Raw genomic sequence first — 15,251 nt, 5'->3', positions numbered from 1 at the left:
AGTAAACTTTTAATAAAGCACTGTGACGATGTCTGGGACAAGTTTTTAATATTCCTAAACCATAACTTAAATTAAAAACATACATGCTAACGTACCTGTAAGCAAATCAGACCAAAAAAGCAAAGTATGTCACAATATATATTTTTATTACAAACACATTTTCATTTCAAATACAAATTTTACGTCTTTGGTAAAAAAAAAAAAAGAACATTCCTCAATGGACAAATGGCTTCTTGACAAAGAAGGAACAAAAGAAAGAAAGTAGTTTCATACATACAGCATTAAGTCATCAGCAAATCCTCATTTTATATTACATTCAGCTCGTGTGACAGATTGAGGTTTATTGTTTTTCAAAAAATCTAATAAGCTTTGTCTGCCAACACCTCCTCAAGATCCCCTCCATCAGGCTGAAAGGTTTCTGATCAGCTGCTGTCATGTTCAGCAGGTCTCAGTACTCCTCACACAGATGAAATACTTTCCAGAACTGCAGAGATAATTGGTCCAGCCGCCTGCAACACAAAATGTTCAACCATTAACATTACAAAAGCATGACACTGGTTGTTTATGTTCCTTTAATGAAAAAAAAGAATTATAGTTGTTCTACAGTATTATAACAAGACAGAGAAAATGTAATGATCTAAATAAATGTAAAATAGAAAAGTGTCATTAAAGTATTCGTAAAAGTTTACATTTTAGAACCAAAGTCCTAAATTTATGTTCTTCTTTTTCAAGAAAGATACTGGAGTTCCTGAAGTAGCTCCAGTAGTGGTCAATCCAAATCTTGCTTCTTCTTCGTTTTTTATTTTATTTTATTTTTTTTAAGTGACCTGCAAAATTCAGAGTTCAGAACTTTTTTTTCTTCTTCTTTTTTTTTTTTTTTTACAAATCTCGTTCATGTTGCGTCCCTTTATCCTGTTTGTGGTAATATAATGAAAGTATAGTTTATTTTGGTTCATAGCACTATAAGCTAGTTCTCAGCTGATGTGAAGTCAGACTTAAGTTTACGAAACCTGAAAGGTGAAACCACCTGTGCATGTATAAAACTATAATTGTAATCCAGAGGTATTTTACGCTTCAATCAAACTTGAAGTGAGAGGTGACTTTAGACTTTAGACTTGACAGGTGGAGGTGTTTTGACTCACTTGAGGACTGAAGGTAGATGCACGGGTAGCTGCTGGCACCGTTTTGAGAGTACCAGTTGGAGTAGCTGAAGCGGCTCTGGTCCACCCACCTCCATTGCTGCACAAATCAACACACAGTTGATTACACATGCCACAAACATCTGTCTGTCCACAGATCTCACAGTCTAGGATGTTCAGTCAACAGTTACACACACTTTGATACTTTTATATATTTTGTATTATGTATGATGCGTTAATAACCTGGAAGTAGTATCCTCCCATCCAGGCGGTCGTGCTGCCTGCCCTGGCGGTGAGCGACTGGAGGAAAGTGTATTCAAACAAATCACGGGCAGAAGCCAGGGAGGATCCTTGACCGGCACAGTATGACTAAGGGACACACACAAATACACACACACACACACAGAAAAAATGTATTGTCAGTGAAAATCTTTTAAAAACAATTAAGTAAATGTAAATATAATCAAGCACATCAGCAAGCTGCAACTCTACTGCCTCGGACTAACACACTGTTCATATATGTCCCAGTTTGTTAGTGATATAGTGATAAGTAGTAAGTAGTAAGTGAACTTGATTTATTACCTCAGCGCTGCTCCAGGAATAGGATATGCTCACAAATTTATAGCAGTTGCTTCTGTATCGTTCCCAACCATTTGGACAACTGAAGAAACGTTGTCCTGAGAATGAAAGAGACAAGCACCTCATAACTCTGACAGACAGATCAGAGAATCATCGTGAAGATGCAGAGTGAATATTCAAAGACAGGAAACCTGGCGAATCGACCTCTGCAGCATCTACCATGGCAGCATACTCCTCTAAAAGTAGAGAAAAAGAAGTCATGTTTAGATCAAAAGCTAATCAACTCAGGATGCTCACAATGAGTTCAGCTTTTTACCTTCATTTATATGAAGTTCATCTTCGGCCACTGAGAAAGAAACAAGAGAACAAGAGCTGTGTTGGAGAGCGATTCAGAGAACTCACACAACACACTGCGTTTTATGTGTGGGAGTAACTTACACGGTTTGTTCTCCTGCTGCTCTGGAACTGCAGCTGCAACATCTGCAACACCTTCAACACCTTCAACAACTTCAACATCTGCGACACCTTCGAAATCTGCAACAGGTTGAACATCTGCCAAATCTGAAAGGAAAGCCATTTTTAAGACTCAGAAAATTACTTTTATGCATCATCCTTCATGGATGTGTGTTGTGACAACTCTGCCACTGGGTTAAAGGGAGTCTTTGGCTTGTTGCTGGTTCCCGTGTGTCCTGGTCGGTGGCTCATCAGCAGGATCAGTCCACAAATCTGCCCACAAAGAGCTGCTGGTTTCTCTCATTCACCCTCTGACTCTCTGGCTCTTTGGTTGTGGTTTGCTGACTCTCTGACTCCCTGATTCTTCATCTCACAATGACTTTTCTGTTTGTTCCGATTTGACCTACATGACACAGTATATAGGGTCTGTTTTTGCCCTTTGTAAATATCACTACTTTTTGAACTTGTCAGCTTGTCTTGTCTCTCTACTTTGTCACTATCAATGAGCCAGGTTGTCACAGTGTTTGCTGTGAGTCCACGTAATTAATATCGTAGACCTGGTTTCCAATCCAAGAAGAGGAAAATCTATGAATCTTTTACCAACATCTACAAGAAAAAGGTAAATAGAATAACAAAATGATGTTACCCGCTGCAGCTGTGAGAGCGAGAAGAGAAAGGAGCAGGAGAGCCTTCATGTTGATGATGAGGATGATGAAGTGACTGGAGGCCTGCAGGGAGTCAGAGACAGTCAGTTACAGAATATGTTAACATGTAAGAGAGAGAGAGAGAGAGAGAGAGAGAGAGAGAGAGAGAGAGAGAGACAGAGAGAGAGAGAGAGAGAGAGAGAGAGCGGCTGTCTTACCTGTCAGGTGAATATCTGCTGATGCTCAGGTATCAGGTGAATGATGAAGATGAGGTTGTCCTGCTCTTTATATACACACACCTAAACGTGAGCTATGACCTTGGGCTGAAACGTGGGTGTGTTTGTTTCCGTGCATGTGTTCGGTCAACGTGTGCCAGTTTGTGGGAATCGAGGCCAATAAGGAAACAGTGATAGAAACATTCTTACTGATAAAAGACTGATATGAAAATATGTTCCGGCAGCGACGATAACCAAGGATTATGTGTGACATGTGTGTGACTGACACACTTTCAGCATTAATGGTGCTATGGGATTTAGACTTAATGATGAATGTGTAATTATTAAATACTGAAAGCTTAGCAAGTGTACTCAAAGTTTAAAGTCGAGTCCATGCTAAGTGAAATAAAAGTAAATGCAAAGTCAGAGTGGAACATTTTAAACAACCGCAGTTTATCTCGGCTGTACAGGTGTAATGAAAAATACAATTAATAAAAGAATTTAAACATAATAAATTTGAGCATCCTCAAATGTTGAAAGCCAGTGCAGGGTTTTCAAAAATCACAACAACATTGATATAAAGGCAGCTGTAGGAGGCTAAAGGGACCAAGAACACTTTTACTGACATTTTTACTGATTCACACTCTCAGTTTTTGCTATTTGTGTTGTTGCTATTTATCAAGTTGTTGAAGTAACTGTAAATCGATTCTTTATGAATGCCACTGTTTACATAACTATTTACAATATATCTATTAAGAGTTTGTCATGACATGACCAGCAAGTACCTATTTAACTGATCCTCATTGATGCTGCATTTGCAGTATGCTATACCCTCTTTTGTTAACAGTTTCTTCACAGAACTTAAACATGTCTTCCATGTTGTGAAAGATGAACTTGAATGGCTCATGGATTTCTTTGCTCTCATCCTCTTCAAGGTCTCTCGTGTCTCCTGAACCCAGGGCTTGGAAAACAGCTTTACATCTTCTGCAGTCTGCAGAGCGTCAGGCAGGTCCACTATGACTGCAAAGAAATGTGGGTTTGCCTGAATCCATTCTGGATGAACTAACCAACATTTCCACTGTCAGGCACTAAGCTTACACTTACACTGTGTGAGCGACAGAGCTCCATTAGCCCTGAAACAAGCTTCAACCCTTTCAAAACCTCCTTCTTACAAGGTCTCCATCCCCACATGAATAGTCTAATATCAGGTTGATTAGAATGAGCAGATTTCAACGTCAAGAGCAGAGCTGCTCCACATGAGTGTGTGCCATTCATTGTCCCGCCCCCTCATGTTTTCTATGTAGCAGTTGGTTGAAAAAGCTCTCGGTTGGTGAAAATGAAAACATGTCATTTACAAGTGCTAGTTCATGTGTTCATTAGCGAACTGACAGAATTAGCTTGTGATTTCTTAAGCTTTTGATTACAGTATATTATTAAAAGAAGTACAACGCCATAGTGTGGAGCCTCAACATGCTAACTGAGTGCAAATTATTTTTGGTCAACGAGAACAAAATTCACTCTGGAGACAGAGAACAGCAGCTGAAGTTCAGATTTACTAAGAGTCGCTGAGCACTGTGTGTTGTTTTATTTTATTTTGTTTGCATTTTAATAGTTTCTTCACAAAGACAAAATTAAGACAAAAGAAAAACAAAGTAACAAAAAGCTTTTTCAAGAAGCATTTTACAACGTCAAAACTTGTCAGCCTTTTCTTGGGCAGAACATATTAAAATGAGTTAGTGATAAATCATAGCGGTTGCAGGTTGGGTTTGTTTAACTTGTCCATTTTAATCTCTGTGTACTGAACTTTGAGCGAGCTCTTACAAAGGGGTATCTTTCCCAACACTGTTTATCACAGCAATAAGGAAATTTTCTTTCATGTAGTTAAAACATGTTAAAATCGGCACGTTTTCTGTACTGTGTCACTTTACAGCACAAAGTGTGGCGTTAGGAAGTTCAGCTCTTAAATAAGTCTTTAATAAAACAGTTCAAATTTAAGTTGATAAAATGTCTTCATGTAAGCTGCGAGAGGTCTGAAATATTCTGTGGCACATTTACTGACATTTAACATTTACAGCAATGAATTATGAACAGAATCAGAAACCATAAACCAGAGAGAGAAGAAGTGGAAGGGGGAAAGTTCAAGGACAAATTGGCTTACGGACAAGTTGGAAAAATACAGGAAAATGGTTAAAACACGTGTATGACTTGTATGATGTGCAAAAAATGAATATTCTGGACGTTTGCAATCAAAGCAGTTGTGTTTGAGAAAATTTCCTTATTGCTGAGACACTTAACAAAAAGAGCATGTAGTCTCTGTTATATTATGAATTATATTAGTATATGAACATTATTATACTATTCACCACAAACACAAGGACCAGATATACACTGCTCAACAAAATAAAGGGAAGACTAAAATAACACATCCTAGATCTGAAGGAGTGAAGTATTCTGATTAAATACTTTTTTCTTTACATCGTTGAATGTGCTGACAACAAAATCACACAAACATGATCAATGGAAAATGTAAAAACACCCTACAGGCAGATACTTTGATGTAATGTCCTTAAAACAAGTCAAAATGAGGCTCAGTAGTGTGTGTGGCCTCCACGTGCCTGTATGATGCTCCTGATGAGGTGGCGGATGGTCTCCTGAGGGATCTCCTCCCAGACCTGAACTAAAGCATCCGCCAGCTCCTGGACAGTCCGTGGTGCATTGTGGCGTTGGTGGATGGAGGAGACATGATGTGCTCAATAGGATTCAGGTCTGGGGAACAGGCGGGCCAGTCCATAGCATCAATGCCTTCATCTTGCAGGAACTGCTGACACACTCCAGCCACATGAGGTCTAGCATTGTCTTGAATTAGGAGCCAACCGCAGCAGCATATGGACTTACAAGGGGTCTAAGGATCTCATCTCGGTAACTAATGGCTACCTCTAGCAAGCACATGGAGGGCTGATCGCCCCCCCCCCCCCCCCCCAAAGAAATGCCACCCCATTAATGTGCCATCTTGGGTGAGATGGTAAAGATGATGACTTATTGAGACTGGAAGCGTGAAGAATTGATGCTTCAAGATTCTGCAAAGACTGGCGGTGATGAGGAGAGATGTAAAAAACATCAGCATGAAGGATATAAAGGCATAAAAAGAATCATGTTAAAAAGGGCAGCCGAATGATGAAAGGCAGTGAGGGAGAAATGCCATGCCATTGGTTAGACGAGTACCACTAACGAGACAGTTGATTATCCAATGACTGCCCCAGAAAATGACAGCGGAAAAGCGAGTGAGTGTGCATAAGAGGGAGAGATGAGAAAGAGACCAGATCGTGACAAAGAAATAGTCCTCCTGACTGAACTTGTGCTGGATATTTCTACATATTCTCTGATAAAAAAAATACTTTCTCCAAGTTTGTTTTGCAATTTTCCTTAAATAATTCAGGTGTGTTACAAAGAATGAAAATGTGAAAATGAAGCCGGAAAATAGAAACCAAAAGAGAAATGTTGTATTTCTTTCTGCCATAAACATATCATTGTGTAATCTGTTTTGATAATATGAACCTAATTTAATTCTATTTAAGACTCCTCCCTTCTCACCGATGTCTCACTTTATTATTATTATTTATTCATAGAAGTCTTTATAGGTCACCCACTGGACCTTTAAACATCCAGATAAGATAACAATGTAATTAAAGATAACAGAGGACAGAAACAGGGCAGGTTAGTAAAATATGAAAGAATATATCAAAGACTACATTACTTATGAGCTCATCAACATAGTGGCTTAGCTGCTGTGGAAACACCTCATGTTACCTCGACCTCATTTTTCATTTCTTCTATTTGCATACAAGTCATATATAACTGATCTTCATCCATATATCAAAGTTCCTCAACTTGGATGGAGGTGCTCCAGGACAGGCCGGCTCAGTCACCAGACATGAACATCATTGAGCATGTCTGGGGTAGAATAAAAGAGGAAGCATGAAAGACCAAACCAAAGAATCCTGATGAACTCTGGGGGCATTTCAGACTGCTTTCTTTTTATGACTGCATATATATATATATATATATATATATATATATATATATATATACAGTATGAATCATTGTCGAACTGCATGGATGCAGTCCTTCAAGCTCATGGAAGTCATACAAGATATTACATATGGATCTCACAGCATCACTACTTAATTCACTGATGTTCTGTGACATATTTTTGTATTTGGGTTAGTAACTAGTAGTAACTAAGTAAATGGTTTGCTCTATTTTCACATCACTCTCTGTAGGCAACATACATTTTATCTTGCCAAATGCCTTGAACATTCTGTGTTCATTAAATGATCAATCTTTCCACAGTGAAACAAGTGTATTTACTATTAAACATCATTTGGTAGTGTTTTAGTTTTCATATGAGGCATTTCTAAAACCAATTGATTAATTGAAAGTCAGGTTGTAAGCTTTTGCTTCTACAAAATGGTTAAGTGACAAGACTTTTGTCAGGGACTGTTAATGTAAGAAATGAGCTCTTTCAGCAGAATAAAAACTTCACATGAACTTTACTGCCTGGGTTTATGAGTAGCACAGGCGCCATCTGCGCCATACCATCTTTTGTTAACAGTTTCTTCACAGAACTTAAACATGTCTTCCATGTTGTGAAAGATGAACTTGAATGGCTCATGGATTTCTTTGCTCTCATCCTCTTCAAGGTCTCTCGTGTCTCCTGAACCCAGGGCTTGGAAAACAGCTTTACATCTTCTGCAGTCTGCAGAGCGTCAGGCAGGTCCACTATGACTGCAAAGAAATGTGGGTTTGCCTGAATCCATTCTGGATGAACTAACCAACATTTCCACTGTCAGGCACTAAGCTTACACTTACACTGTGTGAGCGACAGAGCTCCATTAGCCCTGAAACAAGCTTAAACCCTTACAAGGTCTCAATCCCCACATGAATAGTCTAATATCAGGTTGATTAGAGCGAGCAGATTTCAACTTCAAGAGCAGAGCTGCTCCACATGAGTGTGTGCCATTCTTTGTCCCGCCCCCTCATGTTTTCTATGTAGCAGTTGGTTGAAAAAGCTCTCGGTTGGTGAAAGTGAAAACATGTAATTTACAAGTGCTAGTTCATGTGTTCATTAGCGAACTGACAGAATTAGCTTGTGATTTCTTAAGCTTTTGATTACAGTATATTATTAAAAGAAGTACAACGCCATAGTGTGAAGCCTCAACACGCTAACTGAGTGCAAATTTTTTATGGTGAACGAGAACAAAATTCACTCTGGAGACAGAGAACAGCAGCTGAAGTTCAGATTTACTAAGAGTCGCTGAGCACTGTGTGTTGTTTTATTTTATTTTGTTTGCATTTTAATAGTTTCTTCACCAAGACAAAATTAAGACAAAAGAAAAACAAAGTAACAAAAAGCTTTTTCAAGAAGCATTTTACAAAGTCAAAACTTGTCAGCCTTTTCTTGGGCAGAACATATTAAAATAAGTTAGTGATAAATCATAGCGGTTGCAGGTTGGGTATGTTTAACTTGTTCATTTTAATCTCTGTGTACTGAACTTTGAGCGAGCTCTTACAAAGGGGTATCTTTCCCAACACTGTTTATCACAGCAATAAGGAAATGTTCTTTCATGTCATTAAAACATGTTAAAATCGGCACGTTTTCTGTACTGTGTCACTTAACAGCACAAAGTGTGGCGTTATGAAGTTCAGCTCTTAAATAAGTCTTTAATAAAACAGTTCAAATTTAAGTTGATAAAATGTCTTCATATAAGCTGCCAGAGGTCTGAAATATTCTGTGGCACATTTACTGACATTTAACATTTACAGCAATGAATTATGAACAGAATCAGAAACCATAAACCAGAGAGAGAAGAAGTGGAAGGGGGAAAGTTCAAGGACAAATTGGCTTACGGACAAGTTGGAAAAATACAGGAAAATGGTTAAAACACGTGTATGACTTGTATGATGTGCAAAAAATGAATATTCTGGACGTTTGCAATCAAAGCAGTTGTGTCTGACATGAAATCCAAGACTTTTTTTTTCTTTTTCAACTGGTCTTTGAAAGTGTTTATTAAATTTCTAAAATGTGCAGCAGCCCTGTTTTTATAAATTACTGACCCATGAGTCAGCTTACACCAATCAATCAATATCTATTTGTACGGCGCCCATTCATAACATGCATTAGGAGCCAACCGCACCAGCATATAGACTTACAAGGGGTCTAAGGATCGCATCTCGGTAACTAATGGCTACCTCTAGCAAGCACATGGAAGGCTGATCGCCCCCCCCCCCCCTCCCCCAAGAAATGCCACCCCATTAATGTGCCATCTGAGGTGATAAAGATGATGACTTATTGAGACTGGAAGCGTGAAGAATTGATGCTTCAAGATTCTGCAAAGACTGGTGGTGATGAGGAGAGATGTAAAAAACATCAGCATGAAGGAAATAAAGGCATAAGAAGAATCATATTAAAGGGCAGTCGAATGATGAAAGGCAGTGAGGGAGAAATGCCATGCCATTGGTTAGATGAGTACCACTAACGAGACAGTTGATTATCCAATGACTGCCCCAGAAAATGACAGCGGAAAAGTGAGTGAGTGTGCATAAGAGGGAGAGGTGAGAAAGAGACCAGATCGTGACAAAGAAATAGTCCTCCTGACTGAACTTGTGCTGGATATTTCTACATATTCTCTGATAAAAAAACATTTTCTCCAAGTTTGTTTTGCAATTTTCCTTAAATAATTCAGGTGTGTTACAAAGAATGAAAATGTGAAAATGAAAATGAAAATAGAAACCAAAAGAGAAACGATGTATTTCTCTCTGCCATAAACATATCATTGTGTAATCTGTTTTGATAATATGAACCTAATTTAATTCTATTTAAGACTCCTCCCTTCTGACCAATGTCTCACTTTATTGTTATTATTTATTCATAGAAGTCTTTATAGGTCACCCACTGGACCTTTAAAGATCCAGATAAGATACAAATGTAATTAAAGATAACAGAGGACAGAAACAGGGCAGGTTAGTAAAATATGAAAGAATATATCAAAGACTACATTACTTAAGAGCTCATCAACATAGTGGCTTAGCTGCTTTGGAAACACCTCGTTACCTCGACCTCATATTTCATTTCTTCTATTTGCATACAAGTCGTATATAAATGAGTTCATCCTTATCTTTAGTGGATGGATGCAGTCCTTCAAGCTCATGGAAGTCATACAAGATAATAGATATGGATGTCACAGCATCACTACTTAATTCACTGATGTTCTGTAACATATTTGAAGTAAATGATTTGCTCAATTTTCACATCACTCTCAAGCTTTCTACAGTGAAACAAATGTGTTTATTATTAAACATAATTTGGGAGTGTTTTAGTTTTCATATGAGGCATTTCTAAAACCAATTGATTAATTTAAAGTCAGGTTGTAAGCTTTTGCTTCTACAAAATGGATAAGTGACAAGACTTTTGTCAGGGACTGTTAATGTAAGAAATGAGCTCTTTCAGCAGAATAAAAACTTCACATGAACTTTACTGCCTGGGTTTATGAGTCGCACAGGCGCCATCTGCGCCATACCCTCTTTTGTTAACAGTTTCTTCACAGAACTTAAACATGTCTTCCATGTTGTGAAAGATGAACTTGAATGGCTCATGGATTTCTTTGCTCTCATCCTCTTCAAGGTCGCTCGTGCCGCCTGAACCCAGGGCTTGGAAAACAGCTTTACATCTTCTGCAGTCTGCAGAGCGTCAGGCAGGTAATGACTGGGTCCCTGCAGAACATATTAAAATAAGTTAGTCATAAATCATAGCGGTTGTAGGTTGGGTTTGTTTAACTTGTTCATTTTAACTTGTTCTCACTTCCAGTGCAGACATGACCTGTGAACCTATTGATGTGGTTAACCTTTTTAGTCACCCCCAGCATCGTCCGTGTTCACCCCTTCGCAATCTGGAACGAATCTGTTCAAAATGCTCACGAACTAGACTGAGACCCATCGGCACAGGGAAGCCCTCAGAGGTTGGCAAATCCAAGGTCCATCAAGAATGATAACCAACATTTCCAGTTCTGTCGATGTTTAGAGTTAGAGTGAAAACCTTAAACGAAAAAAAAGAATCATCTGGTAGATTGAATCAGGTTTTTTCTTTTCTGCAGATATTTGGCGAGTCAAAACACTTCACTAACATTGACAAGTGAAGATGAACAATGTGAAAATAGAGCTTTAATACACCTTACGGTGATACTTGTACACACATCATCAGCGATGGACCTGGGTTCTCAGGGTGTTTCGGGTCTTATCATCGGACACCCTTCTCCCCCAGGTGACCCAACCAGGGGCGATCAACCCCCCGGCTTGTGTACAAGTAGCACGCACCACGGATCCCCCCTACGGATCCACAGCCGCCGTGAGGCCTTCTCTCCGGCCTCAAGAATGTTTTTGGTGGCTCTCCTCAACTGCAGTCCTCTAATGCCAAGGAGTTTGAAAACTCTCTGGAGTGAATGCCCTGCAAAACCTCTGCACTCGATCTCAACAGTCTCACAGCGAGCTTTCCAGCCGTTGTTCTGGCACTCACTGGTGGGCTCAGTATACTTGGTCCTCTTGCGCTCGTTGGCCTCATCAATCCGGTCCTCCCATGGGACAGTTAGTTCTAGCAGGACCACTTGCTTGGTGGACGCCGATGTTAAGACCATATCTGGGCGGAGTGAAGTGGTAGCCATGTTCGCTGGGAACTTGAGTTGCCTTCCCAGGTCAACTTGGAGCTGCCAGTCGCGAGCGGTAGCAAGGAGCCCTCCTGAAACGTTGGGCTGATGGTTAACCTTCTGCCCCGCTCTTACAAACGTGATTGACTGCTTCGGGGCAACCTGGGTCTTGCTGCTCTGTATCGCTGTGCAGATGGAATCCGTCAAGGATTTTAAAACTTGGTCGTGGCGCCAGCAATACCTCCTCTCTCCTAACGCCTTCGGGCAGTAGCTCATAATGTGCTCCATCGTTCCCCTCCTCTGGCACAACTTGCACTCAGGAGTGTCTGCCAGGCCCCAGGTGTGAAGGTTTGTTGGACTCGGGAGAACGTCGTAAACCGACTGGATGAGGAACTTTATGCGCAGAGGTTCAGCTCTCCAGATCTCTGCCCAGGTGAGTTTGCGAGGGTCCACATGCTCCCACCTAGTCCATGCTCCTTGCTTGGACATATCAACCGTCTTGCGCTTGCGTTCTTCATCCACCTCTGCACGGATCACAGGCACGGTCGTAGCATGGCTTTGGAAAGCTACCAAGGCCTGCCCTCCCCATTGCCACGGTTCCGACCAAGGTTTTGTGCCTCAGCCTTGCCTCAGCCTTGCCTCCGCTCTGCTGACGGCTTCTTGTGCCTGCCACTTCCTCCCAGTCTTGACGAGGATTCCTGTCGAGGCCACCTTCGCATCTGCCGAGTCCCTGTACATCATCACCTCTCTGGAACGGTTGACTTTGAACTCCTCTGTCAGTCCACTGAAAGGGAGGTGCAGCTTGGTGGAATGGCTATACAGGGCAATGCTGCTTAAGGACCGAGGGAGCCCCAGCCATCTCCTGAGAAACTGGCTGATGGTCCTCTCAAGTGCCTCTACCGTTGTCACTGGTACATCATAGACTAACAGGGGCCAGAGTATTCTGGGCAGGACTCCATGCTGGTACATCCAAGCCTTGAACTTTCCTGGGAGGCCGGATTTGTGAATGGCTGTGAGCCAGGATGACAGGTTGCTCTTGGTCTGCTGTATTGCTGCTGTGTCCTTTAGGGAGCTGTCAAAGATTTTGCCCAGGCTCTTGACAGGCTTTTAGGTCACCGTTGGAATCTTAGTCCCTCCCAGAGTAAAGCGGAAGTGGTCGGCCACTTTACCTTTTCTCAGGACCAGAGACCTGGACTTTGCTGGCTTGAAGCTCATCTTCACCCAAGAGATGAGCTGTTGAAGCCCCTGAAGCAGCCACTTGCACCCACGAACAGAAGTGGTCATCACTGTTAAGTCATCCATAAAGGCTCTTATGGGCGGCTGCCGGGTCCCTGATCTTGATTTGGGCCCTCTGCATTCTGCCTCCGCAGACTTAACATGTTCATGGCCAAGGAGAACGCGTTGGTTAAGTCGAGCCAGAAGGTTGCTAAGTCTCCTTTGCTTCCCCTTGCCTCCCGGATCAGCTGCGACAGAGGTGTCTATGTAGGCGTTCTTCAAGAGGAACTCTGTTAGTCGTTGGGACAAGATCTTGAAGAAAACCTTGCTCTCAACACTGAGCAGTGAGATTATGCGAAACTGCTCGATGTTGCATGACTTCTCTTCTTTTGGGATCCAGGCGACTTCAGCGTGCCTCCACTGGGTGGCAACTATCCCTCTACGCCAAATCACCTGGAAGATCTTCCATAGACGTTTAAGAAGCCATGGGCACTGCTTGTAGACCTTGTAGGGTACACCGCTGGGGCCGGGAACCGAACTTGATCTTGCAGATTTGACAGCTTCTCTTACCTCTGACAAGGTTGGCTCCGCACTGTTGAATTGAGACACTGGTTCTGCAGGTGTCACCAGAGCCTTGCAAGGGCCAAGTTCTTGGTCCCTTGTAGTGTCACTGAAGGTGGTGTTGAGATGGTGGTTGATATCTTCTGCAGGGCAATCAAGGCGGCCACTGCGCTTCTGGCCCAGTAGCTTCTTGATGAAAGCAAAGGGGTTGCTATTGAAGGCACTTCGCTTCAGTGCCCTTTCTTTGCCTGTCCTTCGGTGCCACTCAGCCCTCCTCAACGTGATGAGTTTCTTCCTTATGATGTCGGTGAGTTCTGATAGGGCATGTTTCTCCTCTTCCTTGGCTGCCCTGAACTGGCGTCTCAAGGATTTCAGTTCTTGTCTAGGCTGGCTTATCTTGACCTCCCGCCGGTTGAGCTTTGCTGGGTTGCTTGCTCCTTGCTTTTCTTCCACTCCAAAACGCTCGGCTCCTATACTCATGATGAGGGTGCACATAGTTTGGAGCTTCTGGTCTGTGTTGCCTTTCCAGATGGCTTCCAGGGTCTTGTCTATGTCCTCGTCCAGTTTGGTCCACTCCTTGCTGTTGGCGAAAGGGCACTCAACCCGACAATGTTCTACCCCGGTTGCCAGGACAGAAAACAGTGTTTGTTGCAGACAAAAAGTTTAATAACAAAATGACAATGCAAACATTAACATTTGTTTTTGAAACCATTCAGCTTTAAATTAAAGGGAAGGGGGCAGATCTGAAAAGAAAGAAGCCAACTTTAGAGAACAGGCATCAAATTCACTTGTTTGCTCTTTTCTGAAGTCTGATTATTCCTCTCGATGGAAATCTTTCTCCCTGTTGCAGAGCTTTTCCAGCCACGGTTACATGCAGAGGTGTAGAAATAAAGTTAATTTAGGATAACGTGTCACACCTGTTCTTTGTCTTTTGTGCTGCTGTGCTGTGTGGGCTCAGATGAAGAAAGAGAGATGGTTCAAGCCAAAAAGGGACAGAGGGTCACCTTGAGCACCAGCGAGGACGGGTGGGACAGCAATGCTAATCAGGTGGTGTGGATGTTTGGACTGGAGAAAGCTGACAGGCGGATAGCTAGAATAAAGGACGGAGTTGTGAGGACGAACTACGACAAGTATTTTGGGGACAGGCTGCAGCTGGACCATCACTCTGGATCACTGAGCATCACCATGCTCAGAGGCAATGACTCTGGAGTCTACATGTGCCAGTCCATCAGCTCCCACATCTTCTCCCAGCAGTTCAACCTTATTGTGTACGGTGAGTCCACATCACTATTTACAGTGAGAGACCCTCAGCGAGGCTTCTTTGTGAGTAAAGGATCAATTTTCCATCCTTACATTTGGTTAGCCATCTCTCAGCTGCACTTGTTAAAAGCTGTTCTTGTTGTTGTGATATTCTGCATCCTCAGGAATACCATAATTAACAGGATTTTCCAGTTAATGTTGAAAAGCATTAACTCAACCTTTTAAGTGGAAAAACAGATGTCAGATAGCTCCCAAGGACTTGGGAGAAACTGATAACAACAGGATGTTGATTAACAATCTTTCCTACTTTCAGTCAAAGACCAAATCAAGTTATTTATGCTTTGAAAGCTCTCCACATTCCGAACTTTGGACAACCTCTAGCAATCTTTAACTCTTTCCCCGCCAGAGAATTCTAGAATGTTTGCCAGCCAGCGCCAGCCTTTTTCACCATTTTCACCAATCTTTCAAGACTCACAGAATATTTTGTTC

The 15,251-nt window shown here is 41.6% G+C and overlaps 1 protein-coding gene across 1 annotated transcript; it reads right to left on the bottom strand.

The window, feature by feature from the left end:
- Positions 1–125: 125 nt before the first annotated feature.
- On the bottom strand, positions 126–3,068 carry LOC306820326 (rheacalcin-1-like). Its single transcript, XM_079338146.1, has 9 exons — positions 3,034–3,068; positions 2,818–2,899; positions 2,157–2,279; positions 2,035–2,064; positions 1,910–1,954; positions 1,722–1,816; positions 1,383–1,508; positions 1,143–1,239; positions 126–509 (listed from the first exon to the last, which is right to left on the bottom strand). The coding sequence occupies exons 2-9, from the start codon at positions 2,864–2,866 to the stop codon at positions 439–441; spliced, it is 636 nt and encodes a 211-aa protein (XP_079194272.1). The 5' UTR covers positions 2,867–2,899; positions 3,034–3,068; the 3' UTR covers positions 126–438.
- Positions 3,069–15,251: the final 12,183 nt, after the last annotated feature.

This window comes from Symphodus melops, assembly GCF_947650265.1.
Source record: "Symphodus melops genome assembly, chromosome: 2".
In the NCBI taxonomy this organism is placed as follows: Eukaryota; Metazoa; Chordata; class Actinopteri; order Labriformes; family Labridae; genus Symphodus; species Symphodus melops.
Note: the sequence above shows the minus strand (reverse complement) of the source record. Positions and strands in the feature narration are given on the sequence as shown.